This window comes from Tetrao urogallus, assembly GCF_951394365.1.
Source record: "Tetrao urogallus genome assembly, chromosome: Z".
NCBI lineage: Eukaryota > Metazoa > Chordata > Aves > Galliformes > Phasianidae > Tetrao > Tetrao urogallus.
This window is the reverse complement of record NC_136816.1, coordinates 56248792-56266654: the sequence shown is the minus strand read 5'-3', so window position 1 is coordinate 56266654 and position 17863 is coordinate 56248792. Positions and strand designations below refer to the sequence as shown.

The 17863-nt window shown below is 37.7% G+C and overlaps 1 protein-coding gene across 1 annotated transcript in view; it reads left to right on the top strand.

The window, feature by feature from the left end:
• NDUFAF2 (NADH:ubiquinone oxidoreductase complex assembly factor 2) overlaps positions 1-17863 on the top strand; it is a gene marked incomplete at both ends in the record, with an annotated part of 61199 nt that overhangs the window by 18857 nt on the left and 24479 nt on the right. Inside the window, 2 exons of the mRNA XM_079548287.1 lie at positions 4956-5045; positions 14045-14085. Coding sequence (XP_079404413.1) covers positions 4956-5045; positions 14045-14085 — 131 coding nt within the window. The remainder of the gene's footprint in view (positions 1-4955; positions 5046-14044; positions 14086-17863) is intronic.

Below are 17863 nucleotides of genomic sequence, written 5' to 3'. Positions count from 1 at the left end.
TGTTTTCCTGTCTCTGGACATTGGACTTTATTGATGCCTTTCTTTTGCTCTCAAATGTTCTGTCTCAGGCTGTACCAAATAGTGCAAGCACAGCTGTGAAGTTTAATTTCACAACTTTCATGACAGAATGAATAACATAAAATTCTTGCCCTTTACTTCAGAAGTTGTGCTCTTATTTTTACTTCTTTATGCTCTGTAGAGAAAAGCAAGCAAGATAGCATACTGGTATTCTCTGATCTTCAAAGTACAGCGCACAGTATTAGCCGTAATTCTATTCAGTCCTTGTATATGACTAAATGTTCTTGGCCAATCTCAAACCTGAAATCCTTTTGTAAAATTTATTAAAATCTATTTTAAAAAAAATAATAGCATTAGCTCCTTTAGTGCAGCTGGCTGTAGTAATTTGATTTATACTGTAGAAGAAAAAAAGAAATGGCAAATGAGAGTTTGTGCATGATGTATAATTGAAACATAATTAATCATTCAAACCAGAATGTAACACTGCTTTGTGGGGTTGCATTGTTTAATTGGTGTTCTCCACAGCTGTAACTTTCTTTTCATTTCATTTACAATTCATACCCTTGCTGTCACTTGCCCATTTCTATTCCCTGCATGATGGCCGTTTTGTTTATCTTCATGCATTGTTTTTATTTATGAAATACAAGTGATTGTACCATTTCATATCTACTTGCTAAATTCCCTTTTATACATGCTAAATCCCTGTTTTAAATAGGTTTTCATGCAATTACAGAAAATATTTGGTACTTTGTTCCTGGATTCTTTTCACATTTTGGCAGTAATTGGTAGAAAACAATTTCTTGAATCTGATAGACCAAAACAAACTGAAAGAACAGTTGGGAATAAGCGTCTACATGCCAGAGCACAAGACATCCACCAGCTATTCCAGAAATGATGCTTATACTGGCTTTATTTGCACCTTTGTTGGAAAAAGAATTGTGATATTGCATGTTTCCAGTAAGTGTATTGTAGATTAATTTACAAAACAGAGGTTCTTTGTAAAGGTGTATTATCTGTCTGGGGCTTTCTGTTGCTTTCATGAGGTACAATTTGCAGGGCTTTTCGATGAGCTAAAAATAGGGACCATGTTTGATACATCTTGCTGGGGACTAGGCACCAGAGCATTTGGCAGAGCTTTTTAAATCTCAGCGACCACTGAGAGAGTTTGTTTCTCGGTCAGACTGCAGTAAAAAGTGTTTTTAAACTGACACTGTCTGGAGAGTACAGCAAGCTTTAGAAACATAAAGTTTGCATAAATACGTGTAAAATCCATGGGCTGTTAGCTCTAGTAGAGCTATAAGTACATCCTTTTTAGACTATTAGATTTTCTTTCCAGGAATTACAGCACAGGATGCTGTCATTCACATCTTTTATGTCAAAGTAAGTGAGCACAAGTTGGCTACACAGAAGCTCATAATTGTTTGCAGCATTGTGATTTTATTAAAGTGAACTATTTAATGTTAGAGAGAAGAGCATCATTCTTGAACCCATTCGACCAGTTTGAATGTCTTGCAATGACCAAAAAGCAGAGGATGGCCTGCATATGCTTGCGTAAAGTCTGAAATGAGCATCAAAGCAGGTTTCTTTCCTAGAGAATTTTCAGTCTGAAGTCCCAAGTACTTTCTCTGCAGTTGCAGCAACATTTACTGTTTGTCAAGCTCTTTGGAGACTGTAAGCATGCATAGGAACTGTGAGTCTTCTCTTTCACCATAAGCTGTTTGACAGTCAGGTGAATAAAATGATGAGATATTTCTAGACAAATTTTGATGTCTGGACACTTCTGTTAGAGCAGATATTTGGCTATCTACAGCTCTTGACCATTTATTTAAGAATGAAGAATCATCAGCATCAGAATTGCTCCTTTGCTGATTCTTCAGCTTTCAGGACATTAATGTAAAGTAGTTACACCAAATGTTAAGTATGGTTATTCACGCTTCAAATTACGCCTTCTAGTTCTCTTTCTGCGGAGTTTACCATACCTATTGATGGTTTCTGTGCTGCTCTGGGCTCTTACTCAAAGTGTGCCTGTTGAGTGATACGTTCTGTTTAGATGTTGCAGACGTACTCAAGCACAAAGTCCCTGCAGACTTGAAATGTGATGTTACAATGCAGTGGAAACATGCAATTTGGGCTTGGTTTCTAACTTGGGCTAGGGCTGTGATTTGGGGTGGTGTTTTCTTTATTACTTTTTGTTTTGTTTTGTATTTCTTCACCTTTTTGACTCTAAAGAAGATGCTGTAGAACATCTGGATCCAGAGAACTCTGTTTTGTTTATCTCACATTTTATTTAGGAGTGATTTTAATCTAGCTGCTTGAAAGAAATTTGTCATGTCTCAGAACAAGTATCCTCATTTGGTTTACAATCCATTTAGCCCTAAATGTTCTGACAAAATACTCTGTTTAGCAGAGGCAGAGATTGTTTCTTTCTTACTGCTCAACAGCTGCCTTTCTTTGATAATAGTGTGGTGTTTTTGTGTTTTTTTTCCATCTTTTGGATATTTTGTGGGTGGTTGTTTTTTGTTTGTTTGTTTTTATTTGTTTGTTTTTGCTTCAATAGAATAAACATCAAAGATAAGAAGCAATATGGTTTCAACCTTTTCTCTGACCTAGGAATTTATATAATATGTGTAATCACTTATTAGAATCATAGAATGTCCTGAGTAAGAAGGAACCCATAAGGCTGGACTAATCTTCTGACTCCACACTACTACTAAAAAAATCAGACCATGTATCTGTGAGCATCATGCAAATGCTTCCTGAGCACTAACATTTCGGTGCTGTGAGCACTGCCCTGTAGAGCCTGTTCTAGTGCCGTTTCACCATCTGGTTAGGAGACTCTTCCTGGAAGCACAACCTGAACTGCTGGCCTTCCTGGTGATCTGGGCACACTGTTAATTGATGTTCAGCTTGCTCTTAACCAAGACCCCCAAATCTCTTTCATTGAAGATGCTCTCCGGTGTCTCATCCCCCAGGCTATATCTATAGTTAGGGTTGCCCCTAATCCAGCACTTGTTAAACTTCATGCAGTTGATGATTGTTCAGATCTTTCATTTGTCTAGATCTCTCTACAAAACCTCTCCACCCTTGATGGAGTCAGCAGCTCCTCCTAATTTCGTAGTCAGCAAACTTGCTCAAAACACATTCTAGTCCTACGTCCAAGTGGTATACATAAGCATTAAAGAGGGCTGACCCTAAAATGGAGCTCTGGGAAACCCTGCTAGTGACTTACTGCCACCCTCATATAACCATTACATTATGTTTCTGTCTGGCTGTATGCTGGACATTTTGTCCAGAAGGACAAAAGCTGTACTGAAATCCAAGAAAATAGCATCAGTTGGTGTCCCTTGGTCAACTAGATGGATGACCTTGTTGTAAAAGGAAATTAAGTTAGTTTAACAGGACCTTGCCTTCATGAACGTGTTGGCTGTGACCAGTAACCACATTGTCCTTAGTATTAAAAATAATAATAAAGTTACAGAATTGATATATACAAGTCATCTTGTGGGACTGGGATTAACATCTAGAGGGCAATCCCAAGATATGGCACCAACACCTACAAATGCATTGAAACTGCCTTGATAATCTTTTCCTTGATCGTTCTGTCATATATTGCAAGTATTCTGAAGCCTTGAATGATCCTATTCAATCTGACCGCAAGTTACAGTGCAATGAATTCTCACTGCCAGCATCAATCACAGTTTGTGTTAGGAGTGGAAAAACAAACTCCTTTACGCTTGCTGGTGTTTAATCACTGTGTTCTTGTATCTCTGTGTGGAACTCAAATACTGGACAGTTGTTTAAATGGTGCTGTGTTTGCAGTATAAAGTGGTGACTTTACAGTAATGAAGAAGAGTGTTAATTCCTAGACTCATACAGGATCAGCAATATCTTTGGAAGTTCTTACTGTTTTGCTGAGCTAAGTACTTAACAGTGAGCAATAGTATACAGAGATGAGTAAATTGCAACGACTGTCTTTCAGTATGAAAAAAATATTTTAGGTGGATATTTATTTCAGTATTTCTGCAGGATGTCAAATCATAACAGCCGCATGGGCCTGGCACAAAGAGGCTGGGGAATTAAGTCTTTTCTCTGTGAAGAATGGAGAAATTTCACATATTTTGTATTATCTACTAGATTTAAAAGATTTTGGGACAAAAAGTGAAGACTGCAGTGATTAAAATATTTTAAATATATTTTTAAAAGCTTAAATAAACACTAGGTATTCCTCAGACAATGCATCTGCTGTGTTCTGTATCACAGTCAAGCCTCAGTTTTTCGTTTCTGACTGTTGCAGAATCTGAGTGGGTTGTAGATGCAGCTTCTCCACAATGGCTCCTCTTTTGATGTATTGAATATTTCCTATCAGAGTGATCTTTATGTTTTTCATTTTTTAATGCAGTAAATAGTTAGCTGTTAAGCATGTGGAAAGGCTCATGTGCCCAGAGGCATTGCCACCAATGGGTCTGATGTGGCTTGAACATTTGGCAGAGCTCACCAGTGAAGTCTGTGCTGATTTTTTTGCCTCTATAGCATTTTCAAGTTTCCGGACCCTTGCCAGCAAAGGGAATGAAGGGAAATGCAGGTTTGATTTATGGGTCCTCAGTGAAGTGTTTTCAAAAGGAGTGTTAGTCTTGAGGTACAATGAGGTAGACAGTTTGGGCCATTAATAATCCACGTGGGCAACATAACATATAAATTTATGATGAAGTTACTGAAATAGATAGCATCTCAAATAGATATCTTGGTGATAATCATTTTTCTCACTATTTAAATCCTTCATTTTTTATCTTCCAGACATTACTACATTTGTGTGATTAAGAGGTCTTTCAAAACAATACTATAATTAGTATTTTAAATATTGTATGTGTGTGTGTGTATGTATATATATGCATTTGCATATAACTGTTTCTTTTTTCTTTTTCTCTTTTTTGCTGTAGGGCAAATTAAACCTGAAAGAAGGTTTGTAGAAGCAGTAAATCGGCAAGCATACCAGTACGAGATGGGTGACTTTCCAACAGAATGGGAAGGTAAATCTTGAATATTTTGGTTTTATTTCAAGATAACTTTGTCATTGAATTTAGATTCATTTTTTTAATGGAATGTCTTGCTGTGTGAATAGGCTGTCTCTTGTTTTTCATTTTGGGTTACTTTTTTATAACTGATTTGATATGAATTTTTAAAGTGACTCCTTTACAAATAAGGATAAGTAATGTTTAGGAAATGAGTACGTAATAAAAATGTAAATAAAATCTGCCTGATTATGACTTTCTCCTATTAGATGTGAAAATGTTTGTGCCTGGGGGGGATCTGATAAAATAACCAAACTAAGTTGCTAATTATGCCTTTACTGCAGTGTCAGTTTGTAGGTCAGCTCAATTATTGGTGGCGCAGTGATGGGGCTTTTTTAAAATCATTGTTTTAATCGCCATATCTGGCTTCCAGTACTTTTCCTTGCATAGTCTTGTAGGGAGTTGGAGAGCCCATAAAGCAATTAATGTTGTTTTGGGTTTTTTTCCTCGTAAGTTATAAGAAAATTTTCTTTCTATGTCCCAAAGTTTCAGATAAATTCAGGGAAGCTAGACGAATTTTTTAAGATTAACTGAGCAGCCTTTGGAAGAGAGAAAGGAGAATGGGATTGCATGTTGTTCCTTGAGGTTGTAGGAGATTTAACCTGGAGTGGCTTTAAGTATGATTTATGAACTCTGTATAAGCAAAGAACCTTGAAGCATAGGAATTCCACCAAAAAAAGGCTAACCAATTTTTTAGTTTTTGTTCAATGTCAATTTAAACAATATATATAGTTTTTAAAGTAGTTTTTAGTAGCCAGAACTAATAGTAATTGTGTATTTGAAGAGGCTATTCAGGAAATCATGGTGTATTTGCTACATTTTGGCATGTAAATTATTAATGTGGAATTCTCTCTACTTCTTTCCTGCCTCCTGTGAAATGAAAAATAATCTGAGTAAGAAATGGGAAAGAATGCCCTGGGCAGCCTGGTCTAGTGTTAGATGTGGAGGTTGGTGGCCCTGCATGTGGCAGCGGGGTTGGAGCTTGTTTGTCCTTGAGGTCCCTTCAAACTGTTCTGTGATTCTATGAAAAGACTGGAGAGTGCAAGTAATACTATAGAAGCCGGTCAGCTGAGTGGGTATGGTTTAACACAGGGATTTTAGATGCACTTTGCTGAAGGCTATTTAACTCTATCCTTTTAGTTTTCTTCTTTATGAGGAAAGGGGAAATCAGATGCTTCCCAGGCTCTAGAGGTCTGTGCTTAACTTTCAGTCTTCTATCCAGACTTTTGAAAAATTTCCAGTGCATTTTTCCTGTGGGTGTTCACTTGATAGCTCATGCTGTTGTGTACCGTGATTGTTCCAGCAAATGTTCTGAGGCTTTGCAGGAGGATCTCTGAAGCACTTGCTGTTTCCTCTCAACACTAAAAGATTTGTATAAGATTAGAAGGCTGTATAATATTTCTTACTATTTTTCTTTCTTTATTCTTTGACCTTTTGGGGGGGGTAGCTTTTGTTTTCTAAATCTTCTCTGCCAGGCACATTCTTAGATCTCCAGGAACCTTCTCTCCAAATAGCATGCAAGTGGTCTGACATTTACATCGTCTCTGCTTCAGTTTTACCCGCACTTTCAGCACTAGCATTCTCTTTCCAAGCCTTCTCAGTCTTTCCACTTGAAGAATTGTGCTAAAATCTGTGCTGCCTTGTTTCCTCTTCTTTTTTTCTACAGAGCTGCTTTCATTTGTGCTTGGTTCTGCCAGGCACAGCTTTTTCACTAGTATCTAATCCATAGTGACCATGTCATGTAAAGCCACTCATCCTGGCACTTCTCTCAATTTCCTTATATCACACTGTACAGCTAGGAAAGTCTTGTAACCCTTATGAACAATAGTACTGTCCCTGGAAATATTTAAGGGCCAAAAACTTGCGGGGAATCAGTCATGGGTTGCTTAGGGAGTATGAGAGACTGAATGAAATTTGAAGGGGGACTGGGATAAATCTTGTTGTATTTCTAAGGCATACTGCCTGTACAGCTAGTAAACTAAGGGAACTTGGGAATTGTGTTAATCAAGTTATAAATATTAAATAGGGTGAGACTGAGTAGGAAGCTATAAGGCAAATAAATCCAAACATCCAGATAGTAGGCTCAGTCTGTGCAAGCTGTTTCTCAGACTTGGGAGAGGATGTTTGAATAATAGTCCTGGAAGTTTACTGAGTATATTGCTGAAAAGTTTACGCTGAGTTTTCCTCTTAAAGATAATTGTTTTAAAGTGCTGTGCTGGATTTAATTTCTGAAGTTAATCAGACCCATGGATACTTCAGAGGGCTTGAACGTTTATTAAGGCTTTTGTTGAACTGAAACATACTCCATATTGTAAAAATGGAATTGTAATTCCTTGTGTTCTCTTTAGCATTAACTGACTGTACACCTTTTATACCGTGGTTTTGAATTTAGAAAGTAATCCTGCAGAGAAGGTCTTGAGAGTCCTAGTGAATGAAAAGCTGTGCATGAGCCATCTTTGTGTGCCTGCAGCCCAGAAGGCCAACTGCATTCTGGGATGCATTGAAAGAGAGGTGGCCAGTGAGGGAGGGGATTGTCCCCCTCTGCTCTGCCCTCTTGAGGTCCCATCTGCATTATGGCATCCAAGCCTGAGGCTCCCAGCACGGGAAAGACATGGAGTTGTTAGAGTGATCCAGAGGAGGGCTGCAAAGGTGATCAGAGTGCTGGAGCACCTCTCTTACAAGGAAGGACTGAGGGAGCTGGGCTTGCTCAGCTTGGAGAAGAGAAGGCTCCAGAGGGGACCTCAGTGCAGCCTTCCAATACTTTATGGAAGCTTTCCAACAGGAGGGGTGGACTAACTTTATACACAGTCTTGTAGAGATAGGAGAAGAGGGAATGGCTTTAAACTAAAAGAGGGAAGATTTAGGTTAGATGTTAGAATTTTTTACTTGGAAGGTGCCGCATAGAAACTATGGATGCCCCATCCCTGGAAGCATTCAAGGTCAGGTTTGATGGGGCACTGGGCAGCCTGAGCTGGTGGGGTGCAGCCCTGCCTATGGCAGGGAGTATGTGGAACTGGATAATTGTTAAAGTCCCATCCAACCAAAGCTGTTCTAATGATTGTAACCCATGCACACAATTTGAAGATTACATATTTTTGCTTAGATTAAGCCTCTTATATTTTAGTACGAGGCAAGGAAGTATGCTTTTCTTTTCCTTGGGCAATATGGATGCAGCCAACAGATAACCTTTCTGTAATGTTAATTCTGAATGTTGACCTACTGTAGAATATGTAATTTACTTCCTCAGGACATGTCAGTAGTGCTCCCAAGAGGAGATCAGCAATTTTACATGCTTACAGTGATTCCTGAGATTGCATGCTTCATGCTTCATGCTACTCCCTGTCTTGCATTTTTTTCCTGGTAACATTCAGTGATTAATGGTAGTCTTAATTTGCATACTCACTTTTGCATTCATTATAGTGCCTTATGTGCCAGTAGGAGTCTTAAAGTTCAATGAAAATCTCATGCATACAGATGAGTGCTAGTAAAAGAGTGCAAGGTTCTTAAGGTAGAAAACGTCCACTTATATTGCAAAATTCCTTTTAGACAAAGGTGACATTACAGTGCATACAGAAAACAGGAAGTGTCATCCAGGTAAATTAAGAGCACTACCATAATTAATTGGAAATGGAGGCAATCAATTCATTTTCCTAAAGCTTTGGAGGCAGACAAGCATGCTTTACTTGTGGTCAGTACGTATATGTAAACTTTGCTGCTTTTGCCATTTTGGAGCATTTTGGCTGACAGGGTGTGAGAGCACTTTGTTTTGTTAATGTATAAGATGAGTGTTCATGTGGAAATCTTTTCTAGCTGCAACTGTCACTGGGCTTTTTTTAGGAGTGTACGTGTGGTCAAATACTGCATAATACCTGCCTGCTTGGAAATCAGAGATAGGGTGCTCAAAATATTTCCACCTGAAAACTATTGAAGATTAAGTGTATTAAGTTCCTCCTATTCTTCCCCCTGAAGAGTGGTCAGATGAACAATCTAAAAAAAATAGAATTAGAAAAATGTGTTGCTTTTGAAATATTGACGAAATTATTTGAAACTGAAGTAAAATATAGCAGAATGCACTGAATTCAGATGAAAACTTCTGTGCTTTTAATCTTGTATCTTAGTCTGTGCTTTGTGTAAAATGTTTCTGGAATGGATTTTTTCAGAGGAGATATTGTACATTAAAGCTAAATTCATCTTACGACTATGAAGAGATTCTAGTACCTTTTTGTTATACTTCTCAGTTATGCAGCAATGAATGATTTTTTCATTAAATAATGATTTTCTAATGCAGTTCATTAGAGATACAGTGAATGGTAATGTGAATGGTAAAGTGAAATTACCTGTAGTAAGTTGGAAAATGGTTTCCATTAGCTGTGTCAATAAATAAATAAGGTGTGAATTAGTAAATAAGTTTTATTTACACTTAAACGAACAAAATCTGTAATTCTGACACGTATTAAAAGAAGGAAAGTGATAGCCCTGGTATAGCATGTGTTCGAATGCATTTTATAGATGGAAAGAAAAATAGAATCAAAGAATGATAGAATTGCTCAGGTTGGAAAAGACCTTCAAGATCATCAAGTCCGACCACAACCAAACCGTACTACCCTAACTAACAACCCTCCACTAAATCATGTCCCTGGGCACCACATCCAAATGGTTTTTGAACACATCCAGGGTTAGTGACTCAACCACCTCCCTGGGGAGCCTATTGCAGTGCTTAACCACCCTTATTGTAGAGAAGTTTTTCCTGATATCCGACGTAAACTTACCCTGGTGCAACATGAGGCCATTTCCCTTGTCCTGTCACCAGTGGAGCTCTTGCTGTAAGCACCTTTCAGATACTGGAAGAGAGCAATAAGGTCTCCTCTCAGCCTCCTCTTCCCCAAACTAAAAAGTCCCAGTTCCTTCAATCTCTCCTCGTAGGACATATTCTCCAAGCTTTTCTAAGCCTTGTTGCTCTTGTCTGGATCTGCTCCAGCACCTCAATGTCCCTTCTGTACTGAGGTGCCCAAAACTGAATACAGTACTTGAGGTGGGGCCTCACCAATGCTGAGTACAGGGGCAGGATCGCTTCCCTAGTCCTGCTCACCTCACCATTCTTGATATAAGCCACGATGCCATTGGCTCATATTTAGCCAACTGTCCATCAATACACCAAGGTCTCTTTCTGTCAGGCAGCTTTCCAGCTACTCCTTCCCAGGCCTGTAGGGTTGCCTGGGGTTGTTTTGACCAAAATGCAGGACTCGACACTTGCCCCTATGGAAACTCGAACAGTTTACATTGGCCCATCAATACAGTCTACCCAGCTCCCTCTATAGTGCCCTTCTCCCCTCAGGCAGATCAACACTCCCTCTCAACTTGGTGTTGTCTTCAAACTTACTGAGGGTGCTCTCAATCCCCTCATCAAGATCATTAATAAAGATGGTAAGTAGAAGTGGCCGCAGTACTTGTGACTGACCACCAACTGGATTTAACCCCATTGACCACAACTCTTTGGGCCTGGCCATTCAGCCAGTGTTTCACCCAGCAGAGCATACGCCCATCCAAACCATGGGCAGCCAATTTCTTCACAAGAACATTGTGGAAGAAATGATAACTGTGTACTGTGGAAGAGCACGATAACTGTGTGTGTGTTATTTGTTATTTGTGAATTTAAATGGATACATTTTTGATAATAGTGTATTTGGGTAATGGTATGAGAAATAAACTGAGGATAGTTTGATTGTTTTTGAGTGTTTGTATTAACTGTGATATATTAATAATTCATTAATTCAGCTCAGAAAGCAAATGGTATCCCGTGCTCCATCAGAAGAGGGGTAGCCAGCAGGGACAGAGAGGTGATTGTCCCCCTTTGCTCTGCTCTTGTGAGGCCCCATCTGGAGTACTGTGTCCAGGTCTGGAGCCCCCAGTACAAGAAAGACAGGGAGCTGTTGGAGAGGGTCCAGAGGAGAACCACAAAGATAGGACTGGAGCACCTCCCCTACAAAGACAGGCTGAGGGAGCCTACAAGTTGCAGGAGGGAAATCAACTCTTCAAAAGGGTTGATAACTGCAGGACAAGGGGAAATGGTTTTAAGGTGAGGGAGGAAAGATTTAGGTTGGATGTCAGGGGAAAGTTCTTTACAGAGAGAGTGCTGGAACAGGCTGCCCAGAGAGGTTGTGGATGCCCCGTCCCTGGAGGTGTTCAAGGCCAGATTGAATGGGGCCTTGGGCAGCCTGGTCTAGTATTGAATGGGGAGGTTGGTGGCCCTGCATGAGGGAGGAGGTTGGAGATTCGTGATCCTTGAGGTCCCTTCCAACCCTGGCCATTCTGTGATTCTGTGAATGAAAACAAATTGCATAATGCTCCTCAATTCTTGGGTTCTGTTGACATAACTTGTACACAATGTACTACCCTTCACTGTGCTTGTACTCAGGCAGATGATCAAATGATAAAATCTTTTAACAGAAGTATTCCGTTCATCTGAAAATCATTACCGAAATAACTGACTATGAGTCCTATCTGTCAGTGAAAAAAAAATCTATTGTAATGACTGTGTTTCAACAATAGTTTGTAGCTGCAGCTCATTTTGTGTAGAATTTCAAATTTTAAGGTCATTTTTAAGAAATACTAAGTTGTAACCAGTTGAAATTAGGATGCAGCTGTGAAAATGTTTGCGTTTTAAGAAAATACTGGCAATTTCAACAAAATGAAGTCATTTTTAGGTGCTGAGAGCAGTGAAATTGAGACCAGGGGGATTGTAACAAATTACATCCATGTGACAAATAAATGAGGCACAGAAAGGAAAGAAGATGATACTTCATGGAAAGTAATCCCAACACTTCAGTTTTCACCAAGCATTTTAAGCTACTTCTTTTCCATTTTTCCCAACTGCATCTTTTAAACATACTTCTTGGTACTTGATATTTCTAGCACTTTCTAGCATTTCTGCATGTGATTAGAACTGTTGATAAATATGAACAGTGATGATACTTTTTTTCAGGAGGAAAGACTTTTGTGCTATGATTTTCTCTAATAACATTATTGCTGTCAGCATACCAGCTTAGGTGTGCGTCTTGTCGGATTTGGTATTTGGAAATTCTCATAAAGTTAAAGTGCTTGTAAGTGCTACAAATACATGCAGAATGTTTTCTGATTGTTAAAGAGAAAGTCATCTTGTAACTAAATTATTGTAATGGGCTGGTTTTGCTTTCTAGTAACATAAAGCTTTTGCAGAAGGTTTGGTGTTGCTTTCAGTACTCAGACACTTCCCCCTTGTTGCGTATATAGGTCTTAACTTTGTTAGGACTAAAAGACTACTGAGTTGACAGGTATTGATATTCATAAGTATATATGCATGATAATTTTAAGAAAATATGTTTCAGAAATTGTCATCTGATGGACAAGAAACAAACAATTTCATGTAATTGAAGATTATTTTATCATTAACCTTGAATTAGAGCTATTGGCTTTGCCATGGTGACTGATTTCTAAGCTGTGTAATGACATTTTTTCCTGCTTTAATTCCATTCTTACATTAATTTTAAGCTATTCCTCCTAAAATCAACTTCGTCATGTTGCTGAAGCAGAGTAGTGCTAGTTCATTGTATGGGTGATTGCATTTTCAGTAGTAAGGTGAAAGTATTTTCAGTAGTAAGGTGAAATTGTGGCTCCGTGCTCTTTGAGCTTGCTGCTTGATTTATTTGCAGTTCCCCTCAAAATCCAGTGGAACTGGAAGATTAAAATTTGAAATAATCCATTTTAATAGCATTTTTGAAAGAAATGACCAGGAATACTGTGTGTGAGTGATAATGTGTGATAGTGAAAATGGCATTTTTGTTCTAATTTTCAAGCATGATAAACTTTTATCCAAAAATATAGAAGAACATTGTGCCTTTTATCTGCTTTCTTAATGTTTGTCCATCTGCTCGCTGCTATTTGCATGCTTCTACAAATTCATCTAAAAAGTAGAAATGGGGAAAAAAATCAAAATGTCTATAAAATGTCTACAAAATATGCTAACTGGCACCTAGCAGTTCTGTGAATTCAACAGTTTTGAGAAAATGTTGCATTTGGTAGTGGTACTTTTGAAGAGAGATGCATGTTGACTTGTTCACAGTCAGGGAATTTGTTCATCTAACAATTTCTGTAACAGAGTTGGAGCTCTCTGTCATAATTCATTGGCTGAATGAAGCAAGATTGGACATGGTACCACTTTTCTGTCTGCAATGAAATCCCCTTGGATTGTTGCTTCCAGTCAGCTCTGCACTGACAGGCAGTTCATGGTAGGAGCAGACATACAGCTGTTGATTATAGTTCATAATGGGAAACCAGAATCACAGGACAACCAACATTGCCACTGCTCTAATTCTACTGCTGTCCTTTCCATGAATTTGCTGAGATGGAGGGAGCAACCTTTCTTTCCTCTGTTATTTTGTACCTTCCCTTGGGTGCAACAGGTAAAACCTTGCAGCCTATCTGAGACTAGGCAGATAGAGCTTGTGCAGATTTATGGCTATATTTTGCATCCCATGAAAGAACTTAGTCAACGCTAATGTCTATGAGAGCTTTTCAAGCTTTAACAGAGCCTGAGGCATATACAGGGGGTGTTTTTCTCCAGAGTAGTCTAAAGCTTTTCATACTTTCATGTTTTCTCAGGGTGAAACTCTGCTTTTCTGTGTAGCGAGCTCAACAGAAGGCTGGGTCTAAAGCCCTGTTCTGCCATTCTGGGTAGTGTGTAAGCTGTGCTCAAGCTCTCATAACAGGAAGATGTTTTTTTTCTTCTATGATAGCTGAGAGTATTGACATGGGACATAGCATATTGGGGTTTGATACTTTGGGAAATGTTGTTTTGGCTTGCTGTGCTTGGCAAATTTTTATATAAATGTTTGCTTTCTATTACGAAGTCAATATCATTTTGAGTTGTAATACTGTCTGTTATCTTTGAAATATCCAATTGATTTTTATTTCTTTTGCAGCTTGGATAAGAAAAAAAAGAAAGGATCCACCCACCATTGAGGTAAGAGATGAATTGTCTTTAGATTTTCAATTGTGACAGTTAAAACTACAGTAATTCTTTTACAGTGGACTTTTTTGTTCTTACTTGTCCAGTAACTTGTTGCTTTGGGGTGAGAAGATAGTGTTGCTTGCCTAATTTAAGAAATAACATTAAGACTTGATGTATATACTTAGGAAAATGAAAAATACGTGGAAATAAAACTCCCAATATTCTGTTCTTTGTTTCTTTTATTTATTTGAAATTAGAGTCTTTAAGATAGTCATGGTTATTCAAGAGGTTTTTTTTTGTTTTTTTTTTTTTAATTACATCAATTCTCAAATTACTGCTGTAAATTTTTAGGACAGGTCCTCTGCGTATTAATGCAACCTTTTTTTCAAGGTAGCCGACATTAAAATGCGGGTTTCAAATTCAGATGCCAGCAATACAAGCAAACAGACTGCATTCAAATAGTACATTGCTAATGAGATGGGGGAGTTGCAGCCATGATTTTTTCTCTCAGTGGTTCCTAGTAGAACAAAGAAGCAAAATATCCTCTAATTTTAATGCTAATGACTTTGTAAAGAGTAGAATGAATTTGGCTTCTGGTCCGTGTATGCACACATATGCACACATTTCCACTTCTTACCCTGGGCTTGCACTGTAAGTTGCTAAGTGTTAGCTAGGAGTGATTGAGTCGGCAAAGCGTGGGTTACTACAGAAGATTCAAACTAACAGCCAGAGGGACATAAACTTGACTTAGGTCAATAAGAATAATTGCTTTGACCAAAGCTTTGGTCACTTGGATCTTCTGAAATGCATCGATTGTGAAATGTTGTTCTGCCTACTTGTACATTAGGATGAGCTTGAGAAGCTTTTCATATGATATTTACAAGCCATAGCTCCCATGCAACTTAAAGCTTTTCAACTGTTTGTGCCTTTTTTTACCCTTTGCCTCTGAGGTTGCGGAGATAAGGGCTACACTGCATGCGTGAATGGAAGAAAATGTTAAATTTACCCTCAAATTTACCAGAGAAGAATTAATACACCTAAAAAGAAAACCCACAAACTTTTTTTTCCCTCCCTCCTAATCCTAATTTTTTGTGCAAAAGGGATACCTCAGAAAGCATTCCATCTAAGCTTGGACTGCTCTTTTAAGTGGCCATGTCCCAGGTATACTGTATGCATAGAACATTTGTGTTGAAAGCATCACATCATGTGATACTTGAAGGCATGAGGTGTTTCATGCATTTTATGCTATCATTTGCAAGAGCCAAACTCTTAATCGTCCAGAGATGAACCTACTCCAGAGAACATGGGCAGCCCTGAGTTTAGGATTTGTACAGTAAAGCTCCTTCTGGCACTGGGGCTGTTTTCATCTCATGTAGAGATGGAGTCTGTACAGGTGAGAGAACTGTGGATCAATGGTGTTCTGAATATTTTACGTCCCAGAAAGAAGCAATCTATGGAGGCTGAAAGACTAGTGGGAATAGTGATGCAGAGTTAACAGAGCTGCTTGTACCTTCAGTCCATGAATTAATAGATCTGAAAAACTATTTAGCAGTTAGGTATTTTACCTGCAGGGCTGTGCATTGTCCTTATCAGAGCAGAAGTATTATACCAGCAATTTGAATAGCAGTTACCTTTTCTTTCACAAAATCTCCAATGTGGATTGGTTTTTTTTTTGGTTTTTTTTTTTTGTTTGTTTGTTTTTGTCCCGTATAAGGGAAGCTAGTTCAAATACACATATGTTAAAAATTCTTGCTAAAAATTTGCAATGCTTTTTAAATGTGATACACAGCTTATTTTTTTTTTTTTTTTCTGTATTAGTATGGGGGGACGTGCGTGTTCTACTTTCCTCTTTGGTTAGAAACTGTTGTATCACAATGTAATCGTAAAGATAGTGGTGAAGTGCATACGGAATACTATTTGGTGTCATATGTAGAACTGACTGGCTCTAGTGCTTTAGGTACACAATTTGTGGGTAGCTATTGTACATTATATTCCCATTTTGACAGTAATGCTGATATGGTAAACTGCTGTTTCTAAGCTGTGGAACCAGGGAATATTTTTGACCATGTTTCTTGTTGAATATATGTATAACAAATCTTCTTGTTCTTTTATATATTTCTCTTGGGACTAGGCCATTTCTGTTTTGTGCCTTAATGACATTTTACTGTCAACATCACATTGTAACACCACAGAAAAACATCGCAATTCTTTTTTTATGATTGTCTTTTTTTTTCAGCCTACCCCCTTTTTTTAAATTTATATTGTATATTGAGCTTTATGTTAAGCTTTATTACAATTTCTGTTCCACTTCTTTGATCCGTTTGCCTACTATCCCCATGTAGTATTTTGTGGTGTTTTTTTTTTTTTTCTTACATATTTATCTTTTATTCAGCTCTCAGCTGTGGGTGATAGAGGTTGCCAAAATGCTTGTACATTCAGATCTCTTGGAGAGGTCTATTATAAAACTTGGGAAATATTGTGAAGCTTCACAAATCAGCTGAACACATCTTGCTGTGATAGCACCAGCAAGCACCTCCTGGGAACCAGTGAATTTTGTAAGCCAAGGAAATGTAGCTCAGAATCATTACATCAGTCACTGAAGTGAGGGCGAATGTGAGTTGTCCTTATTTATGCTGGCCAGCATGGTGAGCTCATGACACCATTTTTATTCTGTCTACAGATTTCACTTCTGACTTAAAACATGGAATCTTAGTGTTTTGTATTTGGCATGTCTCAGTTGCATGGGAAAAAAAAATGCAAGGGGTAAATCCTCCTGTGGACTCTCTTTTTGGTCTCCTGTTGCTGTTCCATTCACCAAACTGGAACTCTCCATAATTAAAAGATGTTGAACAGTGTAATGCTGTAAGACTGATCTGGCTTTTTATGTACCTTAATGAATTCCAAGCAAAGATCTGCTGACAAGAACTTCTCAAGACTTTATTGATAGAGCCATTTTTATGACATTCATAAGCATTCTACATCTCTTGCACTCATTAGGTATTTATATTTTATATAAAATTTATATTTTATATAAATTCATATTTTATATAAATTTGAGATATTTACATTTTGTATAAATTTATATAAAATTTGAGATATATTTATATTATATATATTTTTATATATTTTTATATTTATATTTTATATTTTATATTAAATAGGTATTAAAATATAAATAGATATTAAAAAGGTAATGAAATGGTAGTTTCTGTTGGTGCAGATCCTGAGATGCTGGATGCATAAGATACTTAGCATAAGCTTCATTTTTGGTGCCTATCTTGATAGAGAGAGACTCTCTGTCACTCATCTTCATATGATCATTTATATATATATAATTTTTTTTTTAAGTATATCAATTAAATATGTATTTATATCAGACACATAGCCAAGTCTTTCCTTATATAGGTAGAGAGAGTAATATTACTAAAATTAGCTTAGATATCCTCTGTAAGAGACACACTGAATCTTCAGCTTCAAAGCCTGGCATTAAGGAACCAACAGGCGCCTTTTTTAAGGATGTAGCTAACCTTAAAAATATCCAGTATGTAGTGCATTTTTTAAGCTTTTTTTATTTGTAGCTTACAAGCTTAATACTTAATTCAGTGGATGTCAGATTGACAGGGTCTATTAAAATGAAACACAAATGTATTTCAGTTAATTTAATACATTTAATGTATTTAGCAATGCAAACCCCTTTTTTCCCCCATAACAAACCTTGCAGCTGTGCACTACTTCTGATAATGTCCTGGGGGTGCCCGAATAACTCAGCTGTGCTCCTAACTTTCTAGTA